We start from the raw sequence: 18137 nt of genomic DNA, 5'->3' as shown, positions 1-18137 counted from the left end.
GAAAGCCTATTGATTTCATGTATCGTAGCCGAGCAAAAACTCAACATTCATCTCTTCTGCCACCGCCTGGATGCCATTAGTTGAAGTTAAAAAGAAGCTGCAATGCCTCTATTCATCAAGTAATGTTACTGTGTATGTTTTAAGGGCAAAAAGTATATTCTCTCTATGGTGTAATGGTCAGTGTGCTTGCCCGATATGCAAGAGGTCCTGGGTTTGATTCCCAGTGGAGAGAAATGACACTTTTTCCCTGTTCACCTCAGCATAATATCCAGAAAGCCTATTGGTTTCATTACATATATCATTCTATATATAAAATGCTTGTCTGTATTTGTATGTTCATTATTTGAGTAAACATGCTTTTATGATCTTCAAAAATTTTTATATAAATACTAAACCTGGGAACAGAGCACAGCCTTGTTTAAAACATGAATTAAATGAACATAAAAAATCTTGGGAAGGGGGAACTTAAAATATTAGGGGTTTTTTTAAACTTTGCATGGAAAGACCATTCAAAATTTCATCCTAAAGTTGCCATAGATTTATCCTACTCATATTCAATTAAATACTTTACTCACAATGTCTCTAAAATGGTAATTGTGATGGGCTTATATTGCATGTCTAGCAAATGGCTTGCATTAAATTTTTTTCTTGTTGTTTTTTAAAATTAATTTTACTTATTGAATGAATATTCAAGGTCATGTCAACATATAAAGGTCATTTGATGAGATGTGATGGAAAACAAAGGCCATTCATACTTTCCAGGTCTTTCTTTGCTGGCTCCCAAAAATATGGTAAGAATATTTTTATTCTCTAGGTTTTCTCTATTTGAGAAGAAAATTTAGGAACATATTGACAAACTTTCTAAAAACTAATTCTTACTTGCTAAGTATAGTCCTCCAACCACGAGACGAGGCTTGGCTATGTCATGTCAGACAATTCTATTCCTTTCTAGAGGGATAAGTCAAACATGAAATCTCAGTCACTGATGAGTTATTCTATGTGCAATCATTTACTTAAAACCATTAAATAAAATTATCCAACATGCCGGGGCATGACATAGCCAAGTTTCATCTCATGGTCGGAATGATGCACATAAGTAAGATTTCTTTTTATCTCAATTTACATCCAAAATCAAAATAATGATTTTTAATAAATTCTTATCTGAACGTTGATCAAACAGTGAATTTAAATAATTAAATGAAGAAACACCATAAAATATATATGATGTATTATAAATATTTTTCGAAAGTACAATTAGTTCATTGTTTCAGTACTAATTAATTCTAAATTTCTCTTTATTACATAGAAATTGTTTTTTTAAATACTCGAAAAGAGTAATTTACTAGTATTTAAATTTTTATTCATTTGTTAAGTTATTTAAGATACTGTAAAGAGGACTAATTTCTAAAGAATTCTTTTAATTAAATTTAAAAGATATAAAAATTTGCAGGTTTTTAAAATATTGATATTCCATGTCACAGGAGCTGTTTGGACTGGAGACAATATAGCAGAATGGTCTCACTTACAGATATCTGTTCCTATGATTCTTAGTCTCAGCGTTAGTGGAATGGCATTCTCAGGAGCAGATGTTGGTGGATTTTTCCGTAACCCGTCATCTGAGTTATTGTTGAGATGGTATCAGGTGCGTTACTCATAATTTGAGTTATTTGTGTCTGTTGTGCCAGTGAATTTATGTATTATTAATTTTAATTGTCTGATATTACAGGCTGGAGCATTCCAACCATTTTTCCGAGCTCATTCACACCATGAAACAAGAAGAAGGGAACCGTGGTTGTTTGATGAGGCCGTCATCAAACTCATCCGCGAAGCAGTAAGGATAAGATATAGTCTACTGCCATTGTGGTACACTTTATTTTATTTGAATGAACGAACTGGTATACCACCAATGAGGCCTGTATGGATGGAGTTCCCCACTGCAACAGCTACTTTCGAAATGAATGATTTATACATGATAGGTGTGTATACACACGTGTAAATACGTTTTGTATAAAAGTTCAAGTTAAAATTTTGATAGCACATTTTAGTGCTATCCACAAATCTTAGGTAGTTTCACAGCTAATTTGGCTTATACAAAAGCTTGTGTTTTCCTAACAGGGCAATAAGTTGATGCAGATGTAAGAGAATTGGTAATTTCAGATTATCAAATATATGATAATTTTTTCAATCCTCTAATTACCACTAGGTGTGTAATTAGTTTCATATTATTTGTGCACTATAAGCTTATTTTAGTTATAGTGCAGCTACTAAGTTTTGGTTGAGGATTGAAAACATACTTAAAAAAATTATGATCTGGAAAAATCAGTTGCAGATTATTGAATTTGTTTTAATGAACTTCACTCACATCTTTCATTTCAGCCATTCAAATACAACCCAAAACCATTTTTATTTGTTTGAGCTTTATTTTTCATGTTGCAGAGTACTATTTTGAATTTTTTGTGCTATAGAGAGTTGACTTCATTGCCTCTAAAATTTATTAACCAATAATCAATTTTACTTTGCGTTTCAAAAATGTTTGCAGGCATGAGTTCCCTTGATTTGTTTTTTCTTTACCATCTCATACATACAGTAATTGTGAATATTATTCACACTATGATGTTAACCATATATTTTTTAAATACTTGTGGCTTCTAATAAAAAATATGTATATTCTCTTTCAGGAAACGCTCTTCTCATTAGACCAGTTTTAGAGTCTGGTGTTACAAGCGTTAGTGTGTACTTTCCAGGAGATGGTCAAGTAAGTTATGTGCTACATGCGTGTTGGTTGGATGTATATTAAAGTAAAGCCTGTATAAAACAGAACGTCATGAGACAAATTCTTTTCTGTTTTATAAAGGTGCACATAAAAATATGTGCAGTGATTAATTTGTATCTTTTTGCGAAACTAAAATTGTGAGAACATCACCCTAACTACTACTATAAACCAATGAGTATTAAACAGACATGCATATTATCATTTTGAATTTTTTCATGTTTGTTGTCTCAAATTACTATACATTTGAAATTTCATATTTAACTTGCTAATTGTTAAAATTCAATATAAAATGTTCTACTGATTAGCAATAGAGTGAACACTTTGTTTAAAGTGAAAGGGTTTTAATATCAAAATAAAAAATTGTGGGAGATCACATTTAGATACACCTTTTTTAAAAATAGTCACAATGAAATCAACAAGCAATAACGTTTGCAAAAGAAAGATTCTACATTTCTCTGTAACACTTAAATTTGGCTTTTCTTTAGCCTATGACCTGCAATTTTATGTTTAAATCCAAGACATGTTTCTTGTGGCATAAAACATTTTTCTGGTGACCATCTCTACACTGAATGAAACGCTGAAACATAGTATTCTTAGAATTGTAAATAATAATTCAGTCTTCCTCCCCTATTCTTCTCCCGATTAGTTTAAATGGCAATTATCAACATTTTTCTAAGAAACAGGAGTGTTTTCTAACAAAAGTTATCATTTTCGTCATAATTGAAATGCTAAACAGGCTTTTACTAAATTTTGGGTAATAAATCTGCTTCCGTCCAAACCCAATCTGTTACTTCCAGAACCAGTTCAGATACAATAGTGTAAGCATTCGTCCTTTTTCCAAGAAGTAAAACAGTTCCCTAACAAAAGGGGAGGATCAGTATGACTTAATTTTTTCTCAATCAAAGGACGAAAACTTACAATTGGCCAAAAATTATTTCTGTTTCAACAGGTTTTTATCTGAAAATAGACTAATTCCCCAAGGATGATGTCACTTACCTCTATCCATATGAAGGTTTTTAACAGCTGGCTGATGTGAAGATGAATTTTCTCTTTTTTCTAAAATTCATCTTCATATCAGCCAGCTGTTAAAAACCTTCGTATAGACTGAATATGCCTTCTGTTTCTGCATTTGACAGTTTCATCTTAGCGTTTCATCATGGTTAAAAAAATATTAATTATCTACAAGACTATATCTCTGTTCTGTTCAAGATAGGTTTCCGTCCCTACAGTGTCTGTCTTAGACAGGTTTCACCGTATATTCATCTATAAAGATTAATATATGGCATAGAGAACAGAATATTTCATTTTTTAAGCAAAGATTCAAATTAACTAGTTTGTATTGAGGTAATTTTTTAAAGTGTTAATCACTTTTAGACTGCCACTTTCTGAAGTTCTGTTTCAATTTTTTAGTTGTGGTACGATGTTGACACCTTCCAAAAATATGATGGATCACAGCATGTTCAAATACCTGTCACACTAGATAAAGTGAGTGTTTTACTGCTACCTTTTTATTTAAAACCTGTTTTTTATGTGTTATATTGAATCACATTTTGCATTTGTCAATGCTTTGAAAACCTTTTGCTAGTTTGTGCTTGCGTATTTTTTAGACATAATTTCGCCTACAGATTTTCTAAAAAGACATTTATCATTGGTTTTTCTTCCAAGTGAAAACATACCACTCTCACTCTCAAACATCTTCATTATTTTATTATGAAGAGACCGAGATGTTATTTCTCAATCAATTATTTTTCACTCAATGGTTGATTGTGGTGTTATTTCAGTCGAAACAATTCTCCTGCAATTATTAAAAAATAATTTTATAGTTATTAAAATTAAAAATTAATTATATTAGAATGAGTTTTAAAAGCATAACTCTCTTGCCGATTTCAGATTATTTAATACAGCCAGCAAGCTGAAAATTTTTGCAAAGATGTTTTTTCTTGTAATTGTTTTCTGCATCTATGGCTGAAACAATGTGCAGTGGTAAAATGCAAGTGATGAGCATTTATAAGTCACAAAAAATATTCATCTTTTGAGGTTGATGAAAAGAAAGTTCTTTTATCTTCCGTATCAATTGCCATCACTTAAAATATATTTAATCTTGTTAACTACTCAACAAATTTGTTGAATATATTTGGGGGGGAATAAATCAATATTTATTGATCTTTATGGTTTTCTGCAGATTCCGGTATTCCAAAAAGGTGGTACAATCATACCCAGGAAAGAAAGAGTTCGTCGCAGCTCGTCTTTAACATATTCAGATCCTTATACTCTTACAGCAGTGCTTAATTGGAGAGTAAGTTGATTCTTTGCATGCAACTTTGTATTTTCTTTTTCTTATGGAATTCTTATGGACATCTTTTTCTTATGGAATTATGAGCTCTATGTAAATACAATCCAGCCCACTTATAGCAAAATAGAATATTATGAAATATTGGTTATAATGAATTTTTTCTGATCCAGTAAACCTGCAGTACCAAAATAATGTTTAAAATATTGCTTATAACAAATTGTTATATTTATGAATATCAGATGTAACAAAGCTTTCAGAAAGAATAATTTTTTTCTTAGAATCTGTAAAATCAGTAGTTCTCTTTCAGAAACAAAGTCAGAATGTGCAATAGTGAAGAAAATATAATTTTGTTTTGCTCTTTTATAATTTTATTTTGTTACCCTTACACAAAAAGAACCATACAATATTGTTATAAAAAATATTGGTAGTGCAATTTCTGGAGAATCCCTCGGGACAGTAATCTCCTGTTGCAAATCAGAAGTGTAAATATAAACACTCGAATCGTGTAGAAAGATCGAGAAGGTCTTTGAAGGTTTTCGTTGACCTCCATATAGTGGTGCCGCCAGACTGGTACTATGGTAGAATTTCTGGAAAATTTGATGTGTTTTTAAAAACGATGTGAGGAATAGAGAGAGTAGTCAGAGTTGTTGCTTTATCCTCAATGTGAGATCCTTATTTGTTGATTGCGTTCTGTCTGCTTGTAAATATGTGTAAAATAGCTGTTTTATATGAATATGTGCATCCTGAAAATTGTGTCATCCTCTGCTTCTTTCAAGGGAAAAGAGTCAAATTTACCTTATGTTTTAAGAAGAAAACTGTATGGCCATTACAGTACACTACGTTACAATGGAACTTTAATTAACAAACTTAATTCGTTCTGCCAATGTGCTTGTTATCTGAATCTTTCATATATCGAATGAAACTTCCCCCATAGAAAATAGAAACTTGGATAATTTGTTTCACAGTCATTAATTTGCTTAAAAATGACTAATCTTATAATAAAGTAATACAATAATACCATAAATAAACATACAAATACAAGGCCATAACAGGCAAAATGCCCAACGAGGTGGCAGAGAAAAAGGTACTCATATGGATGCCATATTTCTAAAATACAGCAACCCAATTAAAAATGCAATTATAAAAACTATACATTCATGATAAAATATTATACAATTCCTTGGGATGATACCCTCATCAACACTACTGTAAATCTATGACTGGGCCCAACAATTCATTAGCACAATCCCTGAAGACTCTGGATATATCTGTGGTCAGATGGCAAAATGTCACAAGTCACTTTTCCCACAAAATTTAGTTGTTCGCATTCTGGTGTCTCATTCGTCAAAATTTTTGAAGGTGACAAAAATTTGTCCATCTTTGGGTTTATGAGGAACCAATGGAGGCAAATTGCAATAATTCAAAAAGCCACAGTATCACATTTTTGCAAAATATTGTTTACAAATTTGCCCTTGTGAAATTTTGAAAAAGTGACATTACATTTTGCCATCTGAGCCCAGATATACCTTCTGGTACTTTGCTTGTACCTACATTTTTTAGAAGATTTAGGACCTTCACATCTTCCACTTGAATATTGTTGAGGATTTTATTACCCCACGCAACACATGTACATTAAATATCATTTTCTCTGTTAAAAACTGACAAAAAAGTTATTGAAAGCACTACACATGCCTATGTTGCTTTCTACCCTAGACCCTCCTATCAAGAGGGGGGCTGTCCCCTTACATCCATTAATGGCATACCTGAAAAATGATTTTTGGGTCAGAGCCAATGTTATCTGCTAACCTAGATTCAACTTCCTTTTTACTATTCCTTGTGGCTTTTTTCAACACCACCCTTCTTTTATCAGTAAAAAATGACAGGGCACTTCAACCACTTTTATACTCTTTGAATGATTTTTTCTTTTCAAGATAAAAATTATGCACGCTATCCGTGAACCATAGGGGGGGGGGTAGAAATATGCTTTTTATGAATAAATGGTATACCATCATGCAAAACAGACAGCTTCATACTAAATTTTCCCCCTTGACTTACCACCCTGACTGATTCCAACCAATCTTTGAAAAATCCTACCAACTTTTCTTGCAAAACATCAGTTCTCCGAAAACAAGGAACTAATAACAAAAAAACGGTTTCTGTTCTTTTGTTATTGACCTTACCCGAAGGAAGGTCACAGAGGAAACTAACGACATGATGATCACTGGAAGAAAACTTGTCGCCCACTGAAATTCTCAACAATATCCTCTGAACTAGTGAGATAGTGAGAACTAAATCTAAAATAGAAGTACCCCTAGTGGTTTCTGATACATGGTGATACAAAAAATTATCGAGTACCATCTTAAAGTTGATCTCTAGTTGACAGGTTCTCCCAATCGATACCTGGATAATTGAAATTCCACAATAGGACATTCCTCTTATGCCTACACATATAGGAAATTTTCATCATGAAGTTTGGTGATAGAGTTTGAATCCGTATGCTGCAGTGGATTATGACAAACCCCTACAATAAGTTCATGATGTCTTTTGTTTTTAAGCTCAACCCATATAGTTTCAATGTCTTTTTACTGCACATTATACTCTTGCACATAGCCTTCAGACATAATTTCACTTATATCAAGACTATTTAAGTTCTTCATGCATTTTATTTCCACGACACACATGCATATTCATACTGTCGCATTCATGTTGCTCACCGAATAAGGTAAGCGAGATGGCATGGGTGATCCCTAATTGTATATGTTCTCCCACACAATATTTTTTGTATATTTTCATCAGATCCACCGAAGCAAGTGAACTCAGCCCAATAAAACTGATGTTGGCTTATAGTCCACAAGTCAAACCCATTTGCTCACCAACAAGTGGTTAAGCGAGATGGCTCTCTCTGTTGGATATTTTATATTATACAATAAGATTTTCATGTTTGTTGTTTCCTATGTCTATAATATCACAAGTGTGAAATAGCAGATGAGATGGCATGGGCCCACTCCAATTGCTTATAAAATATACCCTCATCCTAATATATGTGCATTCATCCTTCTTAAAATCCAGAAGCTTTTTTCTTTATCTCATCTGTAATCACCACAAAATTTATTAATCATGACAGTACCAAATTGTCCAGGGAAAATATGTTGTAAAAATTGTGTATTTTTGTGGTTTTTTTCTTTTTTTTTTTGACTCAAAGTGTTCTGGGCTCTGCCACAAAGCTGGGCTGGAATAGATCTCAGCAACAGGATAAGTCCAGTGCCAAAGTTCTGCCGTTCATCCATTTTGTTCTCCCAGTTCCCTAACCATAGACTTACAGATAATTAAGCCCCTATCACTATCCCCCCCCCACCTCTACCTCATCCTTGACTACCCAATGACCCTCTAAACTGCTGTTGTTCTTGAAGATTGCTTCTTTGACAACAGGTGGCTCCATTATACCCAGGCCCTCTAAAACCCTTACTCTCTCCCACAACACTTAAATCTTGAGTTCTGACCTTGCCCTATCCAAACACCCCTTACACTTGAAAGCTAATATCAGCTACTATCCCCCTAAAGTCGATCGAATATACACAATAAAAATAAAAAACACTTATCTCGCAAATCCAACAATGGTGGTTCTTCTAAAAATCTGACGGCAAAATCAAACTAAAAATAATAAACACATGATCTAGAAAAATAAAGAAAACACTGCAGAGTTTGAACAAAAAAGTAAATAAACACGCTAAATAAAACTCACGAGAACGAAGAAAAACACAAAATGGCACACTGACTTCACACATAAATCCTTGGCAACAGTCCTGGAAACTACGACTATTGGCCGGCGAGCGAAAAGCAATAAAAACACGTTGAATCTCTAACGTGGCCAAGACAAGAATGACAGTATGAAAGATTACCGTACGATAGTGCTAACAAATTAGCTTAACTTACTCTAAAGGACAAGAGAGAGGAAGACTATTGTTTAGGACAATTCACGGACTCACTGTTGTCTGTTCAAGTCACATGTCTTCTTCGTTTGTGTGGCTGGATTTCTCTGAAATAGGAAATTGCATTGTCGTTGGACAGCTTCGTTGCTCGCACACTACTATAGCTTTATCTGAATGGTTCTTTTTTACAAAATTTTGCACAGATTCTCACATTCTACATATCTCTTTAATCTCATTTGAAGTGAGAAACATCTTATATATAGTTCTAACCTCTTCAGATTAGAAACCCTCCATAAACTCTTGATGCTGTGTGCAATAGAGATCCATCCATTCATCTACGGTCAACTCGTGGCCATGTTCTTCCACCTAGTTCTTAAATTTTATCCCCTATTTACCTCCAGTCCCATGGTTTTCACTAAGGGCATGACCTCTTCGACAAATGATGGCTGCTATTTAACAGTCACATTCAGTAATGCGATCAGCCCACAATTTTCTCCAAGCAGAATTCAAAAAAATCCTTTCATGCACACTTATGCATGGTTGCAATGCTGCATCTAGTTTTGTATCATAAACAGTCACGCGTGAACGTGTGTTAATTTTTCAAGTGAGGTTACTGGAGACTAGAATATTACCCACAATTCCACAGTATGTGTGTGGATGAAAGTGAAAAACAATCAGCTTAGTGGCAATAACATGAAACTATATAACTAAACAACAAAACTTTTGCTTGTAATGCAAACCATTGCTCAATAACCGAGTCACAATTTCTGTGAAATTTTTGTTCATGGTATGAATTACTTATCTACCAAATTACTCATTAACCGAAGTTCCATTGTGTATGATAGCAAAATTTTTTTACATTTGTATGGCTTTATGCGATAACATTTCTTTTCTGAAAATCCTGTGTAAGAGCATGAAGTTTATATAGCCGGTGCTAAAACTCTAGATGAATTAAAAAACATATATCCATTAACCAGTCAACTGTCCAATTAATTTCTCCGAGCGTTACCCGCAGTGCCCACTTTTTTTTGAAAATGTGCGCGCTTTTCCCCTTTTTTTCCTTTTCTTGGAAGTTTGAAATATTAAAATATTTTTTTTATAGCTCGAATGTGTCGAGACATAATATGACACCCTAAAAGTGGGGAGGGACGGTCATAATGTCCTGTGACTAAAAGAAATGCTGTTGATGGATTTATGTGGAACCATAGTAGTTGAACCTTTGCTAAAACATATGAGTAATGAAACAGATGCATCTTCGCAAGGCAGTTGGAAATTGAAACAAAAACGATGGGGATGCAGCTTTGCAAAGCGTGACAAAGATGATAGTGATAATAATCTCAGACCTTGAAATATAATTGTCAACTCCATCTAGTGATGAGATAATAAATAGAAGGATGGCTGTACAGAGATGGCAGCACATGTACAACAAATTATTTCGTCATATCTATGTGAAAAAGACAGAAAAGTCTGTGTGTCGGCAAATGCCGTCGTAGGCAACACCATTACATATATCAGCGACGGCAAATGCCATCTTAACCACTTGACTGGTGAAAAAGACTGAAAAAAGTCTGCGCGTCGGCAAATGCCGTCGTAGGCACCAACATTACGTATGGCAGCGACGGCAAACGCCGTCATAACCACTTGACTGGTTAAACCACAAATGATTGAAAAAAAAGGTCTGTGTTAATATGAGGATAAAATGATAGGTCACTTTTTTTTTAATTCTGCCAATTAACTTTTTGCCATTTTCTAATACGAATAATATTTTATATACCATTTTCTAGTGCGATAATCAAGTGCGAAACTTTTTCAACACTTGATTATTTTATCATGTGGATGGAAAAAATCAAGAATCACAATCATTCATGAAGCAAACAAATTTTCTTCAATTGTTAGGGGGGAAAAGTACTTTTAGTATAATACAGAGATGTACAGTTTTTTTAATATTGGAGGATTTAACAGTTTTAATTTTCATATTTTAATTGAATTTTATGATATAGCATAGAATCTCTATTCCTCTTGGGCACGATTCGTCAAATACCTAGTATATACTATATGAATTGACTAAGGTTTTATTTTTTTATTTTTAGGGAGCAGCAAATGGTACACTCTACATTGATGATTTCAATTCGTTTGCATACAGAGAAGGCAACCATGTTCTTTTGGAATTCAGTTTTGAAAAAGACAAGTTCAAGTCTAGGTTAATGTTTTTATATTCACTTCCTTACTATGGCTTTATAAACTATATCAAACATCAACGAAAAATATAAAATAGTTTATTGTGTGTGGAATTTTGGAATTTAGGTGTTTCATCGACATTTATCTCATCTACATTCTATAGCTGCTGAGTTCCAGATTTTCCAGGGAGGCTCCCAAGTTTCTACTCCATCTCTTGAAATTTCGAAAAATTCTTATATCTACTGAATTTTGACCGTGATTGTAAAAAATCCCTACTTTTGGAGGAAACAGATTATTCCTAAAGAATTTACTTGGAAAAAAAGATTCGCTTTTTCTGTTTTATCCCCGAATAACTTCAAGCACAACCTAAATTGTAACTATTGCATCGAATCACAAAAAATATTTAATTTTTGGGGGGGGGGGAGATAAAATTGGCCAAACAGTCAGTGTCAATGCGGCCTTTCAACATCCGAAATTGATATGATTTGTATCTGCTTTAACCATATATGTCCTGTTCGTGGCTCAATGGTGATTTTTTGTTGACTGGATTTAATTTCAGAGTAGTAATGGCAAGTAATTTAACCTGCTGATTGGCAACTTGTTGCTGATCGGTGATGGCTTGCTTGATGTCAGATATTTTTAAAAATCCTTTCAATTTTATTTTATTAATGAAAAATCTGTTCAAAAATTTACCTCGTTCTCATTTTCCAAAGTTGGCAGCTATGACATCCTCAAATCCAACAGGTTTTGTAATTTTTTCTATGCCATGTCTTCGATAGTAAATCACAGTGTTAGATCGGGAATTATTATATTAATTTATGTCTTAAACTTGCATGCTCATGTCTGGATTAAAATCAAACTAAAGACCGAATTTCACAGATTGTAAATTTTTAAATTTAACTCCTTAAAATGCGTAAAGTTAGATCAGGCAAAGTGAGAGATACCTGTATTTTTACTATGGGGCAGGGCAAGGTAAACCTTGGTTTTAACCAAGTGGTTTTTTTCAAAAAATATATGTTTTGATATTTTTTCAAAAAATCAAATAAAAGTGGCCTAAATATCATTTTTTTTCCTTGAAAAGTATCATATTGGTTCATTATTAGCCAAAATGTTTCATTTTTACCACATTTTATATCCTTGAGATACATTCTGATGGTATATCTTTAAAGGACATAAGATTTTACAAGTGGTTTTTTTCAAAAAGTCCCATAAAAGTGGCCAGAATATATATATTTTTTTCATATGAAATATCTTAGTTATTTAAAGCTATATACAGAAGCCAAAATTTCTCATTCTTGCCACATTTTCTCACATTTTCTAACCTTTGGCTACATTCTGATGCTTCTTCAGCAAATTCATGAATAAGGATTGCATCACACATCTAAATGTAGTGGTGTATTTCTCACAGGTTTCTTTTTCCCTTCACAAAGAAGCAGCAACAGTAGTGACACCATCATGCTAGGGGCAGGTGGACTTATAATCCAATAAAGACACCAGCTGTCCTTAAAGGACAAAGACTAGTGTACTAGTAGTTACATTTTCACATACATTTTCATTTTCTTTCCCATAAGAAGTAGCACATCTACTGTATATCTCCCATTCTTAATATTCAATAGTTTTTTTTTATACTTTCATGGTTAAGCCCGGTTAATCAAAGGTTCTACTGGATAGTAGTAACAGATTTATGAAAAATAATCAGCTATATACAGGGTGATTATAATTTAAGTTTTGATTCCAAAACTATATAATAAATACTGGTCAAAATGACTTAAAAATTTGCATGGATACTCCTGGAGCAATGGAAGTTTCTTTCGCAAAAGGAAAAAAGTGCAAGTAGATAATGCTGTACACTTAACCAGCAATATAATCTATTTTGTGCAACCACATCATTTCGGCACTTCCATAGCATCAGTGTGTGGATAGAACAACTTCTTGCACATTGCAATATCGGCAAAGCAGCTGCTGAAGACCCATTTTGACAATAACAGGATGCAACTTAACCCTTGCACCTTCTGGCGTAGGGGGTGCCACAAAATGTTATGAGCAGTGGTTAGATTGCAAACTTTGGTGAATTGCAATCTCCAGACTTTGGTTAATTGCAATCTCCAGTGCATCCCCTATATGTTAGCAGTCCCTCTGGAATATTAATGGGGGTGGGGGGAGAGGTCGGTTCAATAAAGGTGAATTGCAATCGCATCCACATCATGACCATGACATACTCTGTTGCACAAGAATTTTTGTGCTTTCACCTCATATCCAGAACACGGTGGACAACATATTTAACATTTCTTGAGTAAGTTGTAGTTGTTGATTACTTCGTTTTTTTGTGATGTTTCCATTAATTATGAAATCGTGAAATGCTATAATTATCATTTTGCCATGACTGGCTATCGTTTCCGTTCTGCAAGCAAATTTCCCACTTGTTGGATGTCATTAATTTTACATTTTTAAGTATTTTTTTTTCCCTTTGCCAAATAAAATTCCATTTCTTCAGGAATATTCATGTCAATTTTCAAGTCATTCTGACAATCGGTTTTTTTTTATACAGTGTTTTGAAATCAGAACCTTAGTTATAATCACCCTATATATCGTAAATCATTGCTAATTAATCTGCATTATTTATGCTTCATTAAATACATTATATTCACCTAATTGTTATTATAGTTTTTGCAAAATAGTTTCCTAATTAAGCATACTGAAAATAACGAAAAAATATCTTTATATTATATATAATTAATAATAACATTAAAAGAATTTTCATACACACAGTGATCCATTGAGTTGCAAAAAATAATTAAATTGAAAAAGTTGGTTTTTGTTAAAATGTAAGAAATATTTATTGATTAATTAATATGGGAATAGTGTTAATTACATTAATAAATATTTTATTTTAATTAATTATTGGAAGTTTGAATGATTTTTCAGAAATTTTATTGTTTTTAATGTTAATACTATTTAAAACAAAAAACCTGTTTAAACCAAAAAAACCTGGTTTAAACAAAAAAAAACGGTTTTTTTACCAACCCTGCTATGGAGAGAGCATGCTCTTTGATTCACCAAAATGTATAGCATATAAGAGTATGCATTTTGTATGATTGAGCATGGTATGCAAAAGCGTGTTCTTAAAAATCTTTTTTTTTTCTCCTTCAGGGTGCTTGCTGGTCCTGGAAGCTTCACAACAGATGCATGGGTGGAAAGAGTGACCATTGTTGGGTTGTCTAAGAACCCCACTGCAGCTGTTTTATTACTTAAAAGTAAGGGTGTTTTGTGTGTGATTTTTTTTTTTTCTTCTCAATATAACAAAGCACAAACATATATATATACAGACATAAACATAAAAAAATATACACTTTGTGACCTCAAGGAGACTTGAAGGTCTTTCCAACTGGTACAGGGTTAGAATTTTCTATATGTTTTCGATGTTTCAAGCAACAGCTTAGATAAAGACTTAAACACCTCATATTGTATATTTGTTCACGTATTTACAATTTCAGTATACTTTAGATAGTTAAATTACTCATTGTGAAGATCATATAGTTATATAATGAAATTACCTATAGTGACGATTAGTATAATATAAACGTTACATATATATTTGCAAACACACATGAATCTACATAATCAACACATATATACACTCATTAACCCTAGATTCATAAACATGCATGGGAGATACACTATTCATAAACATTCGTCTCTCAGGTGAACATATTATAATAATGATTTTTTTTGTTTTATAGAATACAAGGAGCAATAAAACACACTTTAAATCTGAAAAATTGTTTATTAATCATTAATTTTCTGAAACGAAAATGAACACAATAGTTATTCTGAGCAATCGACACATAATAAACATGTATATTATGTGTATGTGATCCATACACATGAATTTTTTACATCGGGTGCAACAGAACCTTGTCATTCAACGTTTTTGTAATCACAGAAGGCACAATTTTTTTTCTGAGATCCAAAGGGTTGTGTTTGATCAGCGGAAAAAGTTTCACCAAGAACTTCTGCAATTTTCCCCCGTTTCTGTAATTTGCACCCGTTCTACAATCGCAACACTATTCATAAACATTCGTCTGTGTGACGACCTACTCACTGTAACTCCATTAACATCAGTGCACTCTGACATGCGACAGGCACAATATTAATTATTGAATGATCTAGGAAGGTACTTAGAAGTTCATCTTTCTATCTCTTTCACTTTAAAAGTTACAAGTGTTTACGTATTTTGTGCGGTCTGTGAGACGAATGTTTATGAATCTAGGGTTAAACGCTAGACACATTTTCTTTTTTTGTACTTTTTATATCTACTTACATTGCATTTGTCATAACGGTTTAATTATCAATATTTTTAACAAAGCCAAAAACAATGATTTATGGGGGCTTTTTTCGTTAAATTGATTTTCAGTATAGAATAGGTTTAGTTCCTTAGGGGCAGTGTAGGAGAAGCTCTTTTTATACAGTGTTTTATTAGGTTTTGGCACTTGATATACTCAATTGTATCTAGTAGTGGTTCTATTTTGATTTTTTGTTAAATATTTTTCATTAATTTGCAAAAGTTTGATAATTCGGTATAAGTAGTTTTGTTTCAGAGATATAGTATGGCACTGTATTCTTGTATTATCTATTATTATTTGAGATCTTGTTCTGTTATAAATGCTATCTAATTTCCAGATATTGTTGTAATATGCTCCTCCCTAGACACTAATTGCGTAATTACTAATTGAATAAATCCATGTGTTGTGTGTGCACACACACACACATGTATTATAAAATAAATCTTTCAAAAATTCTATTGCATATATATATCCCTCAGATCCATACTATTGCATTTCCATTTTTGCCAATTTTGGGATATTACTGTATTATTGTAGTTCTTATTCAGTGGAGTATTGTATTCAGTTGTATATGGCCCTAAACTACTTAATAAGAACTACACGAATACAGTAATATCCCAAAATTAGCAAAAATAGACATATGATAGTATGGTTCTGAGGTACAGATATACTTTCTGATCTTTTTTATTGAAGTATCACAGTGTGAGTTCCATTTAAGCTCATGTTGTATTGTTATACCCAGGTAATTATACTCGTATACATTTTCTACTTCTTGGCAATAGCATTCATCATTATCTCGGCAAAGACAGTGATGTGTATTTTTAGGTGTATGTTTTTATTATATTTATGTTTCTTATTTTCATATAGATATATTTCATTTGTGTTTCGTTTATAAGTTTTAGTTTGTGTTTTTTTTAGCCAGATGTTAATTTTTGTTAGGTCATCTACTTTTTAAATTAAATTTATTATATCTTTATCTTCTATGCACAGCACTGTGTCATCACCAAAGGTTATCAATTTTCATTAAATTCAATATGTCTCCGAGATTTCATACATGTAATTATAATTCTTCAAATTTAACTTTATAAGTTGAAGAAATGTTGCTCATATAAAAAAATGAAAGTTTAGTCGATATTTCTTACATTCATACTTTGACCGATTACATAACTAATTTTTTTTCTTTCCATGTCAATAACTCATTTTTCTGATACACTACATGGCTTGTATATTTTTGAATTTGTTTTAATCAGTAAAAATGAATCATGAAACTGGTTTCAAAGAATTGCATTTATTCATTCTTTTTCTGCTACAGATGAAAAGCCTAAAGAACTTGTGTTGAAATATGATGCGACCAAGCAGGTTTTGGTTATCAGGAAGCCAGGGGCATTGATATCAGCGGAATGGGAAATAAACTTGAAATTCTAGAGAATTTGTTTGTAGTTACTAGGAAAATCCAAATGTTATATCATTTATGTACACTGTCATCACCATACAAATTTGTTTTTTGTTATTTTTTGCAGCACACAAAAGTTTGTTAAATTTTAGTCATAGATAAATGAAAGTTATATTGACTGACAAATTTTTGAATTACTTTGCATTTGAAAGGAATCAACTGTAATTTCTTGTAATAAAGCCGCATCTAATTTTTAGCTCTTGTGGCTAATTCAAAGCGGTGTCCTGTCCAATTTTTTTCTGATGTTCTGTCTTTAAAGGCAAGATTCTAAAGAAATTTTATGAACATTTATTTTATGTATTTCTTTTAACACAGTAAAAAAAAAAAGTTTCCATCTCATGATAATGTCTAATGTTTATCAGTTATGTTATAAAATTCTATTTTCAAATAACATTTAATTTGATTTCATTATGTGTTATCAATTCATGATTGAAAATTTTTTCAATCAAGAGTGAATTGAGAGCTGCAATGTTTCTATAAAGACTTACTTTCATTTAGCAATTTTTCTTAGTGCAGTTTATTTACCAAAATTACTGTTTTCTGGATTCTAATTTTTCTATTGTTGTCAAGGTCTTTTTTTCTCCATCATAGCAGTAGGCAGTTAAAGGAGCCTTGGAAAGTGGAAGTGTATAACTTTATTTATTAGCACAATAATTTTTTTTGTTCAAATGTTTTCGACATGCATTTGCTATTGAAATCAATAGATTAAAATTTTCTTTCTGAAAAGGGAAAGCACACACAATTCAATATTTAAATTGCTATCTGAAAGGCACCCTTGATTTTTTTTCGCTGCTTGGTTCATTTAAAACTTTTTGGATACTTATAATTTAATAGCTGGTTTTGGGGATGGGGGACTCATGTTATTTTACTAAATATGAGAGTTTATATTGTTTGAAACTTGTATCAGTTACTTATCTCTTGTAATATGGTAAAGGTATGAATTGATTATTCAAATACATCATATAAAGTTTCATTAGTTTATTGATGATTTCATAGTTTATCTGAGTGTAGAGTTGTGATGATAAAGCAATCCTTAGAATTTTCTGCGAGTGAAAAAAAATCTTACTATCTTTCCTCCTTTTTCTTGTGTTTGTCCACACAGGTTCTGTATGGATGTGATTTTACCCCTTTCTACTCTATGTAACAAAAAACATTGTTAAAAATGGTA

General features: G+C 32.3%; 1 protein-coding gene and 1 non-coding gene across 3 annotated transcripts in view; both read left to right on the top strand.

Moving 5' to 3' along the window:
* The window catches only part of GCS2alpha (glucosidase 2 subunit alpha), a 28845-nt gene extending 11660 nt beyond the window's left edge, over positions 1 to 17185 (top strand). For both annotated transcript variants that reach the window (XM_089245759.1, XM_089245750.1), the window contains exons 13-21: positions 695 to 791; positions 1482 to 1642; positions 1727 to 1976; positions 2679 to 2755; positions 4184 to 4258; positions 4956 to 5069; positions 11086 to 11195; positions 14324 to 14427; positions 16829 to 17185. In XM_089245759.1, coding sequence (XP_089101885.1) covers positions 695 to 791; positions 1482 to 1642; positions 1727 to 1976; positions 2679 to 2755; positions 4184 to 4258; positions 4956 to 5069; positions 11086 to 11195; positions 14324 to 14427; positions 16829 to 16941 — 1101 coding nt within the window. In that variant the 3' untranslated portion in view covers positions 16942 to 17185. The remainder of the gene's footprint in view (positions 1 to 694; positions 792 to 1481; positions 1643 to 1726; positions 1977 to 2678; positions 2756 to 4183; positions 4259 to 4955; positions 5070 to 11085; positions 11196 to 14323; positions 14428 to 16828) is intronic.
* Positions 160 to 232, top strand: TRNAI-GAU (transfer RNA isoleucine (anticodon GAU)). The gene has a single exon. It is a non-coding gene; the product is annotated as a tRNA-Ile (tRNA).
* Positions 17186 to 18137: the final 952 nt, after the last annotated feature.

Source organism: Pholcus phalangioides, unplaced genomic scaffold (assembly GCF_987345545.1).
Source record: "Pholcus phalangioides strain wild (caught in Gottingen) unplaced genomic scaffold, Ppha-v1.0 ptg000003l_1, whole genome shotgun sequence".
NCBI classification, from domain to species: Eukaryota; Metazoa; Arthropoda; class Arachnida; order Araneae; family Pholcidae; genus Pholcus; species Pholcus phalangioides.
Note: the sequence above shows the minus strand (reverse complement) of the source record. Positions and strands in the feature narration are given on the sequence as shown.